This window comes from Conger conger, chromosome 17, assembly GCF_963514075.1.
Source record: "Conger conger chromosome 17, fConCon1.1, whole genome shotgun sequence".
Lineage (NCBI taxonomy): Eukaryota > Metazoa > Chordata > Actinopteri > Anguilliformes > Congridae > Conger > Conger conger.
In genome coordinates this window covers 4457149-4471258 of record NC_083776.1, presented here as the reverse complement: position 1 = coordinate 4471258, position 14110 = coordinate 4457149, and the positions used below count along the sequence as shown (strand labels likewise).

Genomic DNA, 14110 nt, shown 5'->3' with positions numbered 1-14110 from the left:
TGATACAGTCTGTGCACGTGAAATGTGATCTCAGATTTTAGGGACCTTGTCTGACAGAGACTAAGCTCACGTACAGTGTGTGGCCCCCTGATTACTGATTAATTGAAAAAGCTATAAGAGGTTGTTATTTTAAACCTTGCCTATGTAAACCGTTTACATTTCAGCGGAGGACGTATGGTTTTTAGAATTAAGTGCCGTGAAGAATTTAAGGACTTACACAACTCAGATGGTCATTGTGAGTTCGTGATCGTGGTCATCCTGTTGAATTATTTCTGAATGCCAGCCCTGGATTAGACATTAGCCATGGTGACTGGTTTGGAAACATATGTAAATCTCAGAAGGAGAATCCTGGAATATCGTTCCTCCCCCAGGATTATGGGATACACTTCCCCTCTGAGTCAGACCTGTATAGTTCCTGGCTGTTTGCCCACTTCTTCTGTGGGAGCCTGATTATTTGTGCTGTCCCGTACAGGCTGAAATGGAAACATCTGACTCTTCACCGGGATACTCTAATCCCTGAATGACGTTGATGGGAACGTCTCGGGGAATCTCCGGTCTCAGAGTTTCATGTGTTATGTGCAGGATGTCGAGTGCGTTTGAGTGCAGGTAGCCTGGGAATGGAGTCTCTGTAGCCTTGTCCTCCCAGTCCCGAGGACTTCACCCATGAGTACCATCCATAATCTGGTCCTGCAGTCCGAGCTCCCAGAGCAGCCCTGGAGGATTCTGGGTAATGCGTCGTGAAAGTATTCATGCTGTTGCCTGGGACGAACCCGGAAACTTCCCAGTTAGCCCCTTCATGTTAATTCTGTAATTGTTATCATTTTGTTAGCGGTCAATAGTCCGTATTTGCAAGCAAAGACCTTGTCCTCAGTGGATAGGGGTGCAGCCTGTCACGTAGCGGTTAGGGACCCGCAAGGTTGCTGGTTCAATCCCCGGTGCAGCCACAATAAGATCCACACAGCTGCTGGGCCCTTGGTTCTGGGTACTGTGTCGTAAAGTATTTACGCTGTTGCCTGGGGCGGACCCAGAAGTGATAAAACCAGAGTTATAGGGAGGGTCTTTGTTCCACTTCGGAATCGGGGGCAGGGTAAATTCAAACTCGCCGTTTGTCAGTTAGTCCCCGGCCCACAGCTGGGATCTTCCTGGGACCCCCGAGGCGTGTGGAGGGAGGGTGGGTCTGCTACCAGCCAACGGAAGTGGGGGGGCATAACAGGATACGAAAACAATGGCGGATCCCCCATCTTAAATAATCGCTCGCTGTTTCCGCCGTTTCCCTAAATCTGGCCGCCATTTTGATTGAAAGCGTGACTTGATTTACACAATTTCCACTGTGTGTGTGTGTGTGTGTGTGTGTGTGTGTGTGTGTGTGTGGGTATTTTTGTCTTTTGTCGGAGCCCTGTCCTACGTGCTCCTCCTCCACTGTCCTCCGCAGACCAACTCATACACATTCTCGTTCCCATGGGAACCATGAAAACACATTCCGTACTCATCCCCGGCATCCTTCTGTTGTCCCTGACGACCAGTTAATTTTAAATTGAAACTTTAAATTTACAGTCCATCGCTCTGTGCCCGTTCCCTGTGTGGGTTCTTTGAGAGGTACTCGTCTATTTCCTTCCCGTCCATAAAAAAAAAAAAAAAAACTACAACTTCTTTCAGTATGTACTGAGGCCCTAGGGTTGGATGTGTACAGATGCCATTTGTGTGACTTACTTGAGAGTCCTCTGGGAATCAAATCTGCCGCATTGTTGGTTTGACCATTTGTAAGCAATATGGGCCATTATGATCACCCCTCTGTGTCTGTTTGCCTGAGAAGAAAACATTTGCGAAATTAGTGAGTTGCGGTTCCGTCAAGCCACTGTGTCTGACTGTTGTCAGAATCTCCAGAATCCACAGAAGTGCCACAGAAACCAGAAGTTTACTATAAGCTGGAAGGACTTAGATCATGGCTATAAGTTTAGAAAGGATATAAAAGCTCTGGCATTCCCGCTGCAGAATTGGCTTTTGTGTCGAGGGAGATAGAGGAACATGAAAGGACCTTATCTTAGAACAAAAGGGTCTCTTTGTAGGCCCGTTTTTTGGGGGGTTCAATGTTCCCTTTGTGTGTTGGCATGGTGTTTGGCGTGGAATTATCCCATGTCAGTGCCATAACAGGAATTCTTCTGATTCTGTCTCATACCGCTGGGTCCCACGTCAGGCCGAAACGGGAAGGTTTTGAGTGGATTCATGGGTACGGGGGATCCGCCTGTCTCTCAGCAGCCTGTATAGGGGCCTTATTGTGCTGGCGTCTCGGTGTACAATGGTGCTTCGACGTCAGACCCCAGCTACGACACGCTGACCAGCCGGGGGAAATGTTGTGCGGGCGGTTTAACTCAAGCGGTTGTCAGTATTATTCAGCGTCTGACGCCGCAACAGAATGCAGAGTCTGGAAAACCTTTCCTGGACAAAGACGTGAAAGAGCTCTTCAACAAACTTCCCAGTTTGCTCCTTCATGTTAATGCTGGGTGTGTTACCATTTTATCGCCGCTCAATAGTCAGTATTTGCGTGCAAAGACATTGTCCATTGTCAGTGGATAGGGGGGCAGCCTGCAGCGTGGTGGTTAAGGTACATGGGACTGGGACCCGCAAGGTTAGGACCGGTTCAATCCCTGGTGTAGCCACAGTAATATCTCCACAGCTGCTGGGCCCTTCACCCCACATTGGTCCAGGGGGGATTGTCCCCCGTTTAGTCTAATCAACAGGGTGGCCTGTAGCGTAGTGGTTAAGGTAAATGACTGGGACCCGCAAGGTCGGTGGTTCGAATCCCGGCGTAGCCACAATGAGATCCGCACAGCTGTTGGGCCCTTGAGCAAGGCCCTTAACCCTGCGTTGCTCCAGGGGAGGATTGTCTCCTGATTAGTCTAATCAACTGTACATCGCTCTGGATAAGAGCATCTGCCAAATGCCATTAATGTTACTGTAAGTCGCTTTGGATAAAAGCCTCAGGTAAATAACATGTAACAGTTTGCAAGTGCTGTATGAACACAGCTCCTCACTGTATTTACAGAGAGAGATCCTCAGTCTATCTTCTGGGGAAAGTCCCCGCTGGTTACTGTGAAAGATCTGTTTTTCACTGACATGTGGCCCAAAGCGTAAGCTGAACAGAGTCTTTGTTTGCCCACACAGACTGAGAGCGTTTCGTTTCACACTCATTTTATTTTGTTCTAATCTCCGTCTCTGCACGTAGTAAATCCCTCCGAGTGTGTGTGCCAATGTCAAAACCATTAATGGAAGGAGCACTGTCAGCGCCAGGGAACATTTCGCCTGAGCGTTCAGCCAAAGAGACGAGCCAAATGCGGGCGGCGTTATTCCAAAAGCGCTCATAAATTAGGTGATTTCTCAGACCCTCATTACCCCTGGCAGCGATGGTCTTTATTATGACTTTATTTTGACTGCGGAAACTGAAGTGGGGGTGACGCTGGACCTCTGTAATCTCCGGAACAGCATCCTCACAAAAACAGCTCTGTTCTGCAGATTTATGTTTCTTAGTTTTACTGCTGCTTTTACAGCAATATAAAGACACTATCAGTCCAGTGGTATATGGCAAAAAAGTAAATCTTAATAGGTATGATAGTCTTATATGTTGACTTTTTGATCTTATTTCTACTATTTTTTTCCTAAAGATCTGCCCACTTGTGAAGCAAGCAAACAGTAATAAAACAAGATACTATTTTATACTTGTGTGAAAAAAAAGGTTTTCCCCAAATTAAACACTTGTTAAGACAGGCATTTTTTGCATTATTACATTATTGGCATTTGGCAGATGCTCTTATCCAGAGCAACATACAGTTGATTAGACTAAGCAGGAGACAATCCTCCCCTGGAGCAATGCAGGGTTAAGGGCCTTGCTCAAGGGCCCAATGGCTGTACGGATCTTATTGTGGCTACACCGGGATTAGAACCACCGACCTTGCGTCTCCCAGTCATTTACCTTAACCACTACGCTACAGGCCACCCCTGCTTTTCTTTTGTCACAATACTAACTGTTGCTTCTTAGATTAACGCTACATCTAATGACGTTAAACGTGTCTCTGCCTCTTCTTGGTGATACCGCACTTTAATATTCCCGAGACTAAGACGGACATTCCCAGCTTCTGTATGTCACCGCGGAGTGCCCTGCTAAGTGAGTGTAATGTAATGTAATGTACTGTACCAAGCCCAGTGGGTGTACACACCATAACAATGGATATCTGTGTGCTGACTGCTGGCTGCGGCTCTGGTTGGGTTCATTTCAGTGCGTGGTCAATTTTATTTATTTTTTTCACTTGTTTGGATTGCCTGTTTGAATGCCTGCCCTCGTGTTAGTTATCGCAATATTAGAAATGTCCCGATGAGACCAATTTTAGCCCCTGCTGTCATGGGACGGCCTGTGATGCGGGGATTTCTTGACAGGCTATGTAGCGACGTGTGTGGTGGTTTTTACATCACGATGTCGGTGTCTCTAAGCTGTTGGGTGGAGGAGATGTATCAAGTCATCGGTCATCAAAATTGGTCAGCGATAGGCAGGAGTTGTCCTCACTCTTTCTGGGACAACACTGTAATATATTGACAAACTCATGACTTGGATTGATAGTAGGTAGATATTTTTTTTGTCCACTTTTGTGGAAATTTGCCTTTGGCTTCCCCATAGTTCTGAGAAAAAAACTAAGCAGGCACCGAATACAGGCCACAAACAACACAATACTGACAGTATAGGTTCAGACAACACGGGCCACAAACAATCCAATACATAGACAACACAACACAGCAGAGCTTCAAGTACCTGACCAGTTCATTAGAGTGCTATTTTGAAAATATGAAGAGAATATTAAAGTTTGTTTCCCTGTTTCTGTTTTTCAGGGCGGGAAGAGCGACAGCGGACCGTGTGGAGGGAGAGACTGCAGCGGGGGGTGCAAGTGCTTCCCAGAGAAAGGTGCACGGGTAAGTCACTTCCTGTTCCCGTGTCACTTCCTCTTCCTGTGTCGTCCGCTTCCTGTCACTTCCTCTTCCTGTGTCTTCCTCTTCCTGTCACTTCTTCCTGTCACTTCCTCTTCCTGTGTCACTTCCTCTTCCTGTCTCTTCCTCTTCCTGTCACTTCTTCTTCCTTCTTCACTCCCTCTTCCTGTCTCATCCATCTCTTTGTTTAAAGGATCTTTGTCGGAATCTGAATTGTGACATCAGGAGGGAGGTTCAGCTAATAGCGCTTGTAGTCGTTCCCTTGCCATTGGCAGTCTTGCTTGGTGGCACATAATCTGCCTAGGAGGTGGGGGTGGTGGGGGGTTAGTGGGACAGATACCCCCGGCTTATCACACAAGCAAGGCTGAACATTCTCCTGCACTCTCCCTGCTCCATTTGCATAAGCACCCTGCTCTCTCCCTCTGTTCCTCTGCCATTCCCTCTGTCGCTCACCTCCTCTCTTTCTTTCTGTCCTTCTCTCTTCTCTCTCTGTCCTTCTCTCTGTCCCTCTCTCTCCCTCTGTTCCTCTGTTTTTCTCTCCTCCTCTCTCTTTCTCTCTGTCCTTCTATCTCTCCCTCTGTCCTTCTCTCTGTCCCTCTCTCTCCCTCTGTTCCTCTGTCTTTATCTCCTCTCTCTTTCTCTCTGTCCTTCTCTCTCTCTCCCTCTGTCCTTCTCTGCTCCTCTCTGTATCTCACCCTTCTCCTCTCCCTTTCTGCCCTTGTCTCATTGAGCGTGATGTACTGGTGTCTGGCCCACAGCAGGCTAGGCTAAGGAGGAAATGAGACGATGTGTCTGTACAGCTTGTTTTAAGTGTCTGTACTCTGGGACACTGGAGCGGGCTTGTTTAGTCTGTCCGGTGAGCAATGCCGGGGTAATGCTCGTTTCGCGGGTGGTAGGGCAGTTGGCGTGTCAGCGGTCGTCTGATCCCGCCGCGTTTCGCTGGCTAGATTGGCCGCAGCTGTGCTAAGCCTGATGGGAATTATTACATTAACTGGTGTTAGGGCTTACATATGGAGGCCGGGCTTCCCCAAATCATTTTCACTCACATTGACGGCGTTTATTACCGCTGAATATGGTGTGTAATGAATTAGCTTCTTATTTGGACATCGGTCTGAGCTGTGACATCTTTTGTTTGTGTGCTTGTAATCAGGCTCGTTTTCCCACTGGAGACTTAGTTAGAACATCTCAACACTTTAAAAATGTTGGTATTCTGAGCAAGAATTGTAAAAAAAAAAAAAAAAAAAAATGAAATGCCTTCATAAGAAGTTTTAGACGTGCTGGGAAGTATGATGAAAGGGGAGAACAACCTGCAGGGTCGAAAATGTGAGACAAAATATTGGAAATGACAGGCTCTTTTTCTCTCCCTCTCTCTCTCCCTCCCTCTCTCTGCCCTTGTCAGGAGAGTAGCTAACAGAAAAGTTTAAGAGGAGTTTTAACTGTCTCCCAAAAAGACCTACAGTGAGAGAAGAGACCCACCTCACTCATAAACCTTCGCTAATATGGAACACTTTGTAAATGGTTGGCATTTATATAGTGCCTTTTCACCAACTGTGATTGGCTGCCATGCAAGGCACCATCCAGCTCATCAGGAGCATTTTGGGGTTAGATGTCTTGCACAGGGACACTTCGACACACCCATGGCGGGATCGAACCGGCAACCCCTCCCACTACCAGACGACTGCTCTTACTGCCTGAGCCATGTTGCCCTGGTACCTTATAGGTACATAAGATAGTACCCCTAGCTAGCAATATAGAACTAATTTCTACATTTTTTGCTTGGAAAACATACTCACATCTACCCAAAAGAACATTACTGTACTTTTAGGCATATTTGGGAAATTTTGTCCTTGTAGAACAAAAGTGTACATTGTTTCTGAGAGTGAGGGGAGGTGGCCCCTCCCTCTGAGTTGGAGGTAAGTTTCATCACGCTCTTCAGCGTCCGTATAACGCCCCAGTGCCAGGGGGTACCCCTGCCGAAACACGCCCTGCACACACCCTGCACAAACACGCCCAGCAGAAATGCATCCTGCACTCCCACTGTTTGGGATTAGCAGCCAAGGAGTACCCCAATAGAAATGCACCCTGCACTCCTACTGTTTGGGATTAGCAGCCAAGGAGTACCCCAATAGAAATGCACCCTGCACTCCCACTGTTTGGGATTAGCAGCCCAGGAGTACCCCAGAAGAAACACGCCCTGCACGCACCCTGCGCTCCCCCTGTTTGCCTTAGCGTTGTGCCGGGAGGGAGGGCACTGCTGCCGGGAGGGGAGACGACTGCTCTTACTGCCTGAGCCAATGTCACCCCGTTTGTGTATGTCTAAACCTCACGAAATGCATCGCTGCTGCCTGTGGTCAATGGCCCACGTTGTGCTGACGGCCTGCTGCTCGTTTCTAACAGAACCGGGTGCGGTTCTGAGCTCTGCGGCTTCGCTCGCGGGTCCGCGGTGTGAAATAACGTCACGCGCAGCCCCCTCAAACGGCGACTCTCAGCTCTCAGCCGAAAAAAAGGGGAAAAGTTAAAGTTTCCAGCGGGCCGTTTGCCGCGGAGTTTCTCCGGAGAGCTCCGACGCTCCCTCCCGTGAGATAATAACCGTACGCGGCGCTGCGCCGCGGAAGATCCCACGGGCAGCGTTTCCAGGCCACCTGCCGTCCGCCAGGAAAGCGTGTGTGCGCATCTGATCCCGCCGCAGCCATGGCAACCGGCGAAGTCGTGCCATCAGCTGTTTTCGTTTAGCGGCGGAACCGAGAACAGGAAAAACAAGGAGAAATTTGACCTGAATTGGATTTAACGCGAGAGCCAGTGAAGATGAGAGCGTGAGCGAAAGTGCTGGTGACGTACGAACGGACACGTTTAAAAACAGCAAACAAACCCCTCACGCTTCCTTGGGGGTTTTCGCCTTTCTGTACGGCAATGAAGTCTGCGTTACGTTTCGTTCGGTGCGGTGATAGACGGGATATCACGCGCATGTGTTAATGTGCCGTACCGCTCAGCAGTAAACACTGTATGCGGGTGTACGTACTGTAGGGTGCCCCACATTGCCGGCCAGTGAAGGGAACCATGAACGTAGCTTGATTGAGGAAACAAGCTCTTCCTTTCAGCATGCAGCTCTTTTCTCTGTGTAAATGTGTGACAGATGGACTTTTTACTGTGTGCCAATGACATCTCCGTCTTTTTCTGGATATTTCCCCAAAACATTAAATATAACATTTCCTCCATTCCAGTAAAAATGCATCCTCCCCCCAAAGCTCACGTGTATACGCGCACACACACACACTCTCACGCGCACACACACACACACTCTCACACACACATACATGCACACACACACACACTCTCACACACACATACACACTCACACGCACACACACTCTCTCACACTCACACACACACACACACACACACTCACACGCACACACACACACACACACTCACACGCACACACACACACACACACACTCACATGCACACACACACACACTGCCACACACACACACTCACACACTCACACACACACTCACACACACGCACACACTCGCACACACCCATTTCCAGCTGCTTGAGGCCTCTCCATGTGCTTGGCCCTTCAGATGAGTTTAAAGACGAGCGTGTGGATAAGGGCCCCATTGTTTGAGGGACAGAGACCACATTGACAGGGCCGTGCTTCTGCTCACAGCCGGCAGACAGACGGCCGCAATTACCCAGAACCGGCGGAGATGAACGGGCTTCATTTTCTGACCTCGTTCTCGGCACCAGGTTTGGGAGGCCGCGTAGATCAAGACGAGCTGCGCTGGCCTGCTGCGGGAGAAGATGGACGCCCCCTCCGCAGGGCGTTGTCACGCAGGCCGTTGTCACGCAGGAAGCTGACGCCGATCGCAGATGTTCGCGTTGCCACGGGAACCGTGCGGCGGGAGGGCGTGGCTTTGTTGTCCCTGAAGCGGGAAGCCTGGATCCGTACCACAGGGGTTCACTTCAGGGGAGGAGATAATAAATCATACAATTATTTATTATTCAGCCGATGCTTTTATCCAAAGCGACTTACTGTTGATTAGACTAAGCAGGGGACAATCCCCCCCCCCCGGAGCAATGTGGGGTTACGGGCCCAAGGGCCCGACGGCTGTGCCGATCTTATCGTTGCCACGCTGGGGCTTGAACCTCCAACCTTCCGGGTCCCAGTCGTGTACCTTAGCCGCTAGGCTACAGGCTGCCGTGTTCCAGCTCCTGAGCAGGACCCCTCCATTTCCTGTTTACGCCCACCCCCCCTTCTATTCTGTCTGCCAGAGCAGGGTGATGCGCTGGTTTGTGTGGAGGTGCAGAACAGGGTGATGCGCTGGTTTGTGTGGAGGTGCAGAACAGGGTGATGAGCTGGTTTGTGTGGAGGTGCAGAACAGGGTGATGAGCTGGTTGGTGTGGAGGTGCAGAACAGGGTGATGAGCTGGTTGGTGTGGAGGTGCAGAACAGGGTGATGAGCTGGTTTGTGTGGAGCTGCAGAACAGGGTGATGAGCTGGTTGGTGTGGAGGTGCAGAACAGGGTGATGAGCTGGTTGGTGTGGAGGTGCAGAACAGGGTGATGAGCTGGTTTGTGTGGAGGTGCAGAACAGGGTGATGAGCTGGTTGCTGTGGAGGTGCAGAACAGGGTGATGAGCTGGTTGCTGTGGAGGTGCAGAACAGGGTGATGAGCTGGTTTGTGTGGAGGTGCAGAACAGGGTGATGAGCTGGTTGCTGTGGAGGTGCAGAACAGGGTGATGCGCTGGTTGGTGTGGAGGTGCAGAACAGGGTGATGAGCTGGTTGGTGTGGAGGTGCAGAACAGGGTGATGAGCTGGTTGCTGTGGAGGTGCAGAACAGGGTGATGAGCTGGTTGGTGTGGAGGTGCAGAACAGGGTGATGAGCTGGTTGGTGTGGAGGTGCAGAACAGGGTTCTGTTTGCCTTAGCGTTGTGCCGGGAGGGAGGGCATTCAGTGCTTCTCTCAGCATTTTCCCTCGATGGAAAACAGTGGCGCAGAAAAGCCCCACTCAGCTCCCTCTGTTTACCCTGCTGAGGGAAGCGCGGTGTTTGTCTTGACTTCCACGGACAATGCGGTGCGGAAACTGTGGAGGGAACGCGAAGCAGGCGCTGTTTCAGAGGCTGCGTGTCGCTTTTCTCCGTCGCCCGTTCACTTCTCAAACGCTGTTCTCGCCCCAATAAAGGCTTGTTCTGAAGTGTTCTAGAAAGTTCTCGAGTTCCTAGAGCCATTTGCAGTAATGAAAATAACACGGGATCCTGCCGGATGATTTTATCTGGGGCGGAAAAAAGCCACGGGCTTGCCTTTATTTAGCCTGTAATGGGGTGTTTATATCAAGCATTATCTATCGTATGAAGGGCTTTTTTGTTAGATTCTTTCTCTGGTAGGCAGAGACACACAAGGGACAAGTTATTTGTATCAAAGTCCCAGTGTTCAGCAAAAAGTTCATGATTATTATCTTGCTGGGGGGTTCACATTTTTAAATCTAATTTGTCAAATAGCTGGATATGTGCCACGGCAGTCACTACAGTAAGGAGCTGTGTGTGTTTTCAGTCTACACGTTGTATATCGTCACATTCCAGATAATGTGCTTCCACATTGCATCACATCCTCACAAAGTCATTTGTGTGAGTTAGTTTAAGAATCATATTTTCCCACTTTCCTACTGTGATAATCACTTAACCCACACTGTAAGCCATAGTCTAAGTAATGTCTTCTTTGCCTATAACGCTGAGGAAACGTGGCTGCCCGTTAATGTAGTAAATAAGATATAGCATTCGGCTCGAGGTCCTCATGTATGGAGGATGTGGGATAATTAATGAGATTTGTACTGTATGTTCATGCCGTGGCATTACTCCAGCTTTCTGGTTAGCATTTCTCGTTCATGGTTTCATCTCTTGAAGGTTGAAGGTTGAAGGTTGTCAATTGGGTGTGTATTTGTGTCCATAGAATTCTCCGGAAATAATGTTTCCTTTTCAGTTTTTTTTGTTTTTTTACATCGGTATGTTCCCTACATGATGTAAAATTAAAAGGGTCATAAATAGTTATGTGTGGTTGGTCCAGAATTAGGTTCACCATCTGTTTCCAGGTGTTTCCAATTTCCAATTTGCTGCACTGTACAACGTTAATTCTGTGGTGTGATAGGAAGTGCATTCCAAAGTCACAATTCACATTTCAGAGCAGAACAGCAGGGAAGATTGGAAAGCCGTTGGCAAAAAGTGAGGCCATTATTCCATTGTTTGAGGCTGTTAGCTGCTGTAGTGCAGTGGAATGTCAGGCCGGGTTCATGGTCTAATAGCCCACATTTGGGGGTCTTCTGTGATAGGCTGTTTGACTGGTTTTCACTGGTCTGAGAAGGCCACTCGCAGATAAATTGGCGTGGGCTTTAGGGGCGTGAGAAATTGGCTTTTTTTGACTCACTTAAATAAAATGGTTTTATGTCGGAAAATTCCATGCACTGCGGCACAGCTCAGCAAGCACGGAAGCTAATTGGTGGTCTTACAAGTTAATCAAAAACATTTTCCCATGGAATTCTACTACCCTATTTTGACATGTTTTGAATTGCACTAAATAATGTAGACCAGGGATCGTCAAATCATGGTCCTAGACTACTGCTGCTTTTCCACCCTCACTTTTTGTGAAGTTTGGCCAATCATTAGCTCTAATTGCTAAATTAATGACATTACATTAATGGCATTTGGTAAAGGCTCTCATCCAGAGCGACGTACAGTTGATTAGACTAAGCAGGACACAGTCCTCCCCTGGAGCAATGCAGGGTTAAGGGCCTTGCTCAAGGGCCCAACGGCTGCGCGATTATTATTGTGGCTACACCGGGATTCGAACCACTGACCTTGCGGGTCCCAGTCATTTACCTTAACCACTACGCTACAGGCCGCCCCTTGAATTACCCGGGAGGGATGAAAACCAGGGTTGATTTTAGATTCGAGGGACAAATGTGATGATCCCTAATGTGTTATACCTCCTAAATCCAAGAGGGCAACATTAGACACATAGACAATTATCAGATATACTTTTCTGAACCCTGTAGGGTACTGTGTCCTCTGCATTTGAACCATCCTAGTTACTTAAGATCAGTGGGCAGCCACAGTGCAACACCCAGGGAGGAATGTAGGGTTAAGGGCATTGCTGAAGGGCCCAATCTTATTGCAGATCTTACTGGGGCTTGAACCACTAACCTTCTGGGTTCCAGTCATGTGCCTTAGCCACCACACCACAGGCTGCCCCACCCCACCCCAGTTGACAAATTTGATTGATGCGATCCCCAGTGTTCTCAGGTAATTACAGAGAAGGGTCTACAGCCCGATTGCCAAACACGTGCTCCTCTGGGTCACCCCATCTCCAAGGAAAATATACACGTGACGCGTGAGTCTTAATGTCAGGCATGACGTGTGGGGCCCTAATCCCTCGATGTATACCGTGCAGCCATTAGCATTGGCAGTGATCGGTCCACCCTAATGCAGCTGGTCCTGTTCCCACGTGTGCCGGCCTCCTGGGTCACTCTCCATTCCTGCTCCATGAGACAATCAGCAGGTGCCTAGCAACATCGCCCCTGCGCGAAGTCGACATTCCCAGGGCCTCCCGTACACGCCCCACTCCTGCCCTCCTAAAATAACGACTTTCCCAAAGCACTGGATCAATCCACGTCCAGTGTGGACATGTCAACACCGTAAGTCATTTCCAGGCCTGAGAGTCGTCAAGTCGTTGTCCCATGTTTTTCCCCCGAGGGTGCCGTGTTTCTCAAACGCTCGTCTCTGCCTGCGGGCGACGTGTTTACGGTTCAAACCACGTCTGACGACTGTTTGCCCTAAGATAAATACACGGAGTTGGTCTGTTTATACAGATAGAATTCCCTTGAAAGGAACTGGGTGTTGACAATCGGTTTGTGGCTGTTCTTCTTCTGACTTTTCTCGATGCAAGAAACCCCGTAATGAGTCATACATCAGGCTCTCTCAGGTCGTTTTTCCTTCTAAAGTGCACTTTTCCCAGCTGACAGTTTCCAAGAAATTCCACGGACTGTAAGGTTAGGGAAAATGTTTCCCATACGGTGACTCCATCCATCTCTGCTGCACCCCCACCTCCACAGCCATCATCTCTGCAAGTACTTAACTAATAGGGTCTGTGCCCTACATATTCGTCCATAAATCCACTTTTGACGCCGCTTCTAGAAGCCATGTAATTCAATTAGCATTGCATTGCATCAAATAATGTCGCGTTTAAATTTATTTTTGAAGTTAGGGGAACCGGATACGGGAGGCTGACCTACTCCCTGGTGAGATTCAGCCCTCACTGATGTTGTTTAACAGCAGTTGCAGGGACTTGTATTTATGTGGACCTTTGGGAGTTTGATGCATCTTTGGACCAGAGCTGTTTGTAGCCCGCAGAGGAATTCTGGGAGTTGTTGATTTTTGGGGCTCAAATCCAAGAAGAATGCACACGGGGCGGTTATGGGTCTGTGCAGAGACAGATGTGGGCAGTGTGGCTAATCTGGGCTGGGGCGGGGGTGTCGGACGCAGCTGTGTCAAACAGGACTCTAGCCATCTACATCTCATGCTTTGCTCAGAAGAACGGTGCCTCTCAATAATGTATTTTGCATGGAAAGTTAATGTGTGTTAGAGACAGAAGTTTCTCAAAAACGAAAGGGTTAAAAACACCAACAGCTGCAGTGGTCTGTCTGTCCGTCCCGTGGAGATCCGTGGCGTAGGAGCTCTTCCTGTCCGGGACCGGGAGTCTCCCAAATTCCCGGCTTCCTGTTTATTTTCTGGTCGGAGTATTGGCAGGTGTAACCCGTTGTTATTGACAGTGTAAACAGAGACGCTGGCCTGGTTCTGTCTGAGCGCGTAAGTAATGTGGAGAGCGATGCTCACGCACGTGGGAAATAAAAGGCTGTGCCATATTTCCCCACCTCTTTCCCATCCTTCTGGAACATTCCTAGAGCCCGGCCAGTCCCGTGTTTATTTTTTGGGGAGGGCGAGGGAGGTCTGTTCCCACTGTAATTTGCGTCCCGTACCCCGTGTGTACAGGTCGTCTCTCTCGGGACACCCTTGTTTCGTTTCACGTTTCATCTGTTGGTCCCGCAGTTTTCACAATCAGGTCTGTGGTGGCTTCGAAACAAACGTGA

General features: G+C 48.9%; 1 protein-coding gene across 2 annotated transcripts in view; it reads left to right on the top strand.

Annotated features, from left to right (window-relative positions):
- The window catches only part of LOC133117054 (collagen alpha-2(IV) chain-like), a 70331-nt gene that overhangs the window by 16713 nt on the left and 39508 nt on the right, over positions 1 to 14110 (top strand). For both annotated transcript variants that reach the window (XM_061227142.1, XM_061227143.1), the window contains exon 4: positions 4876 to 4956. In XM_061227142.1, the coding sequence (XP_061083126.1) occupies positions 4876 to 4956 (81 nt within the window). The remainder of the gene's footprint in view (positions 1 to 4875; positions 4957 to 14110) is intronic.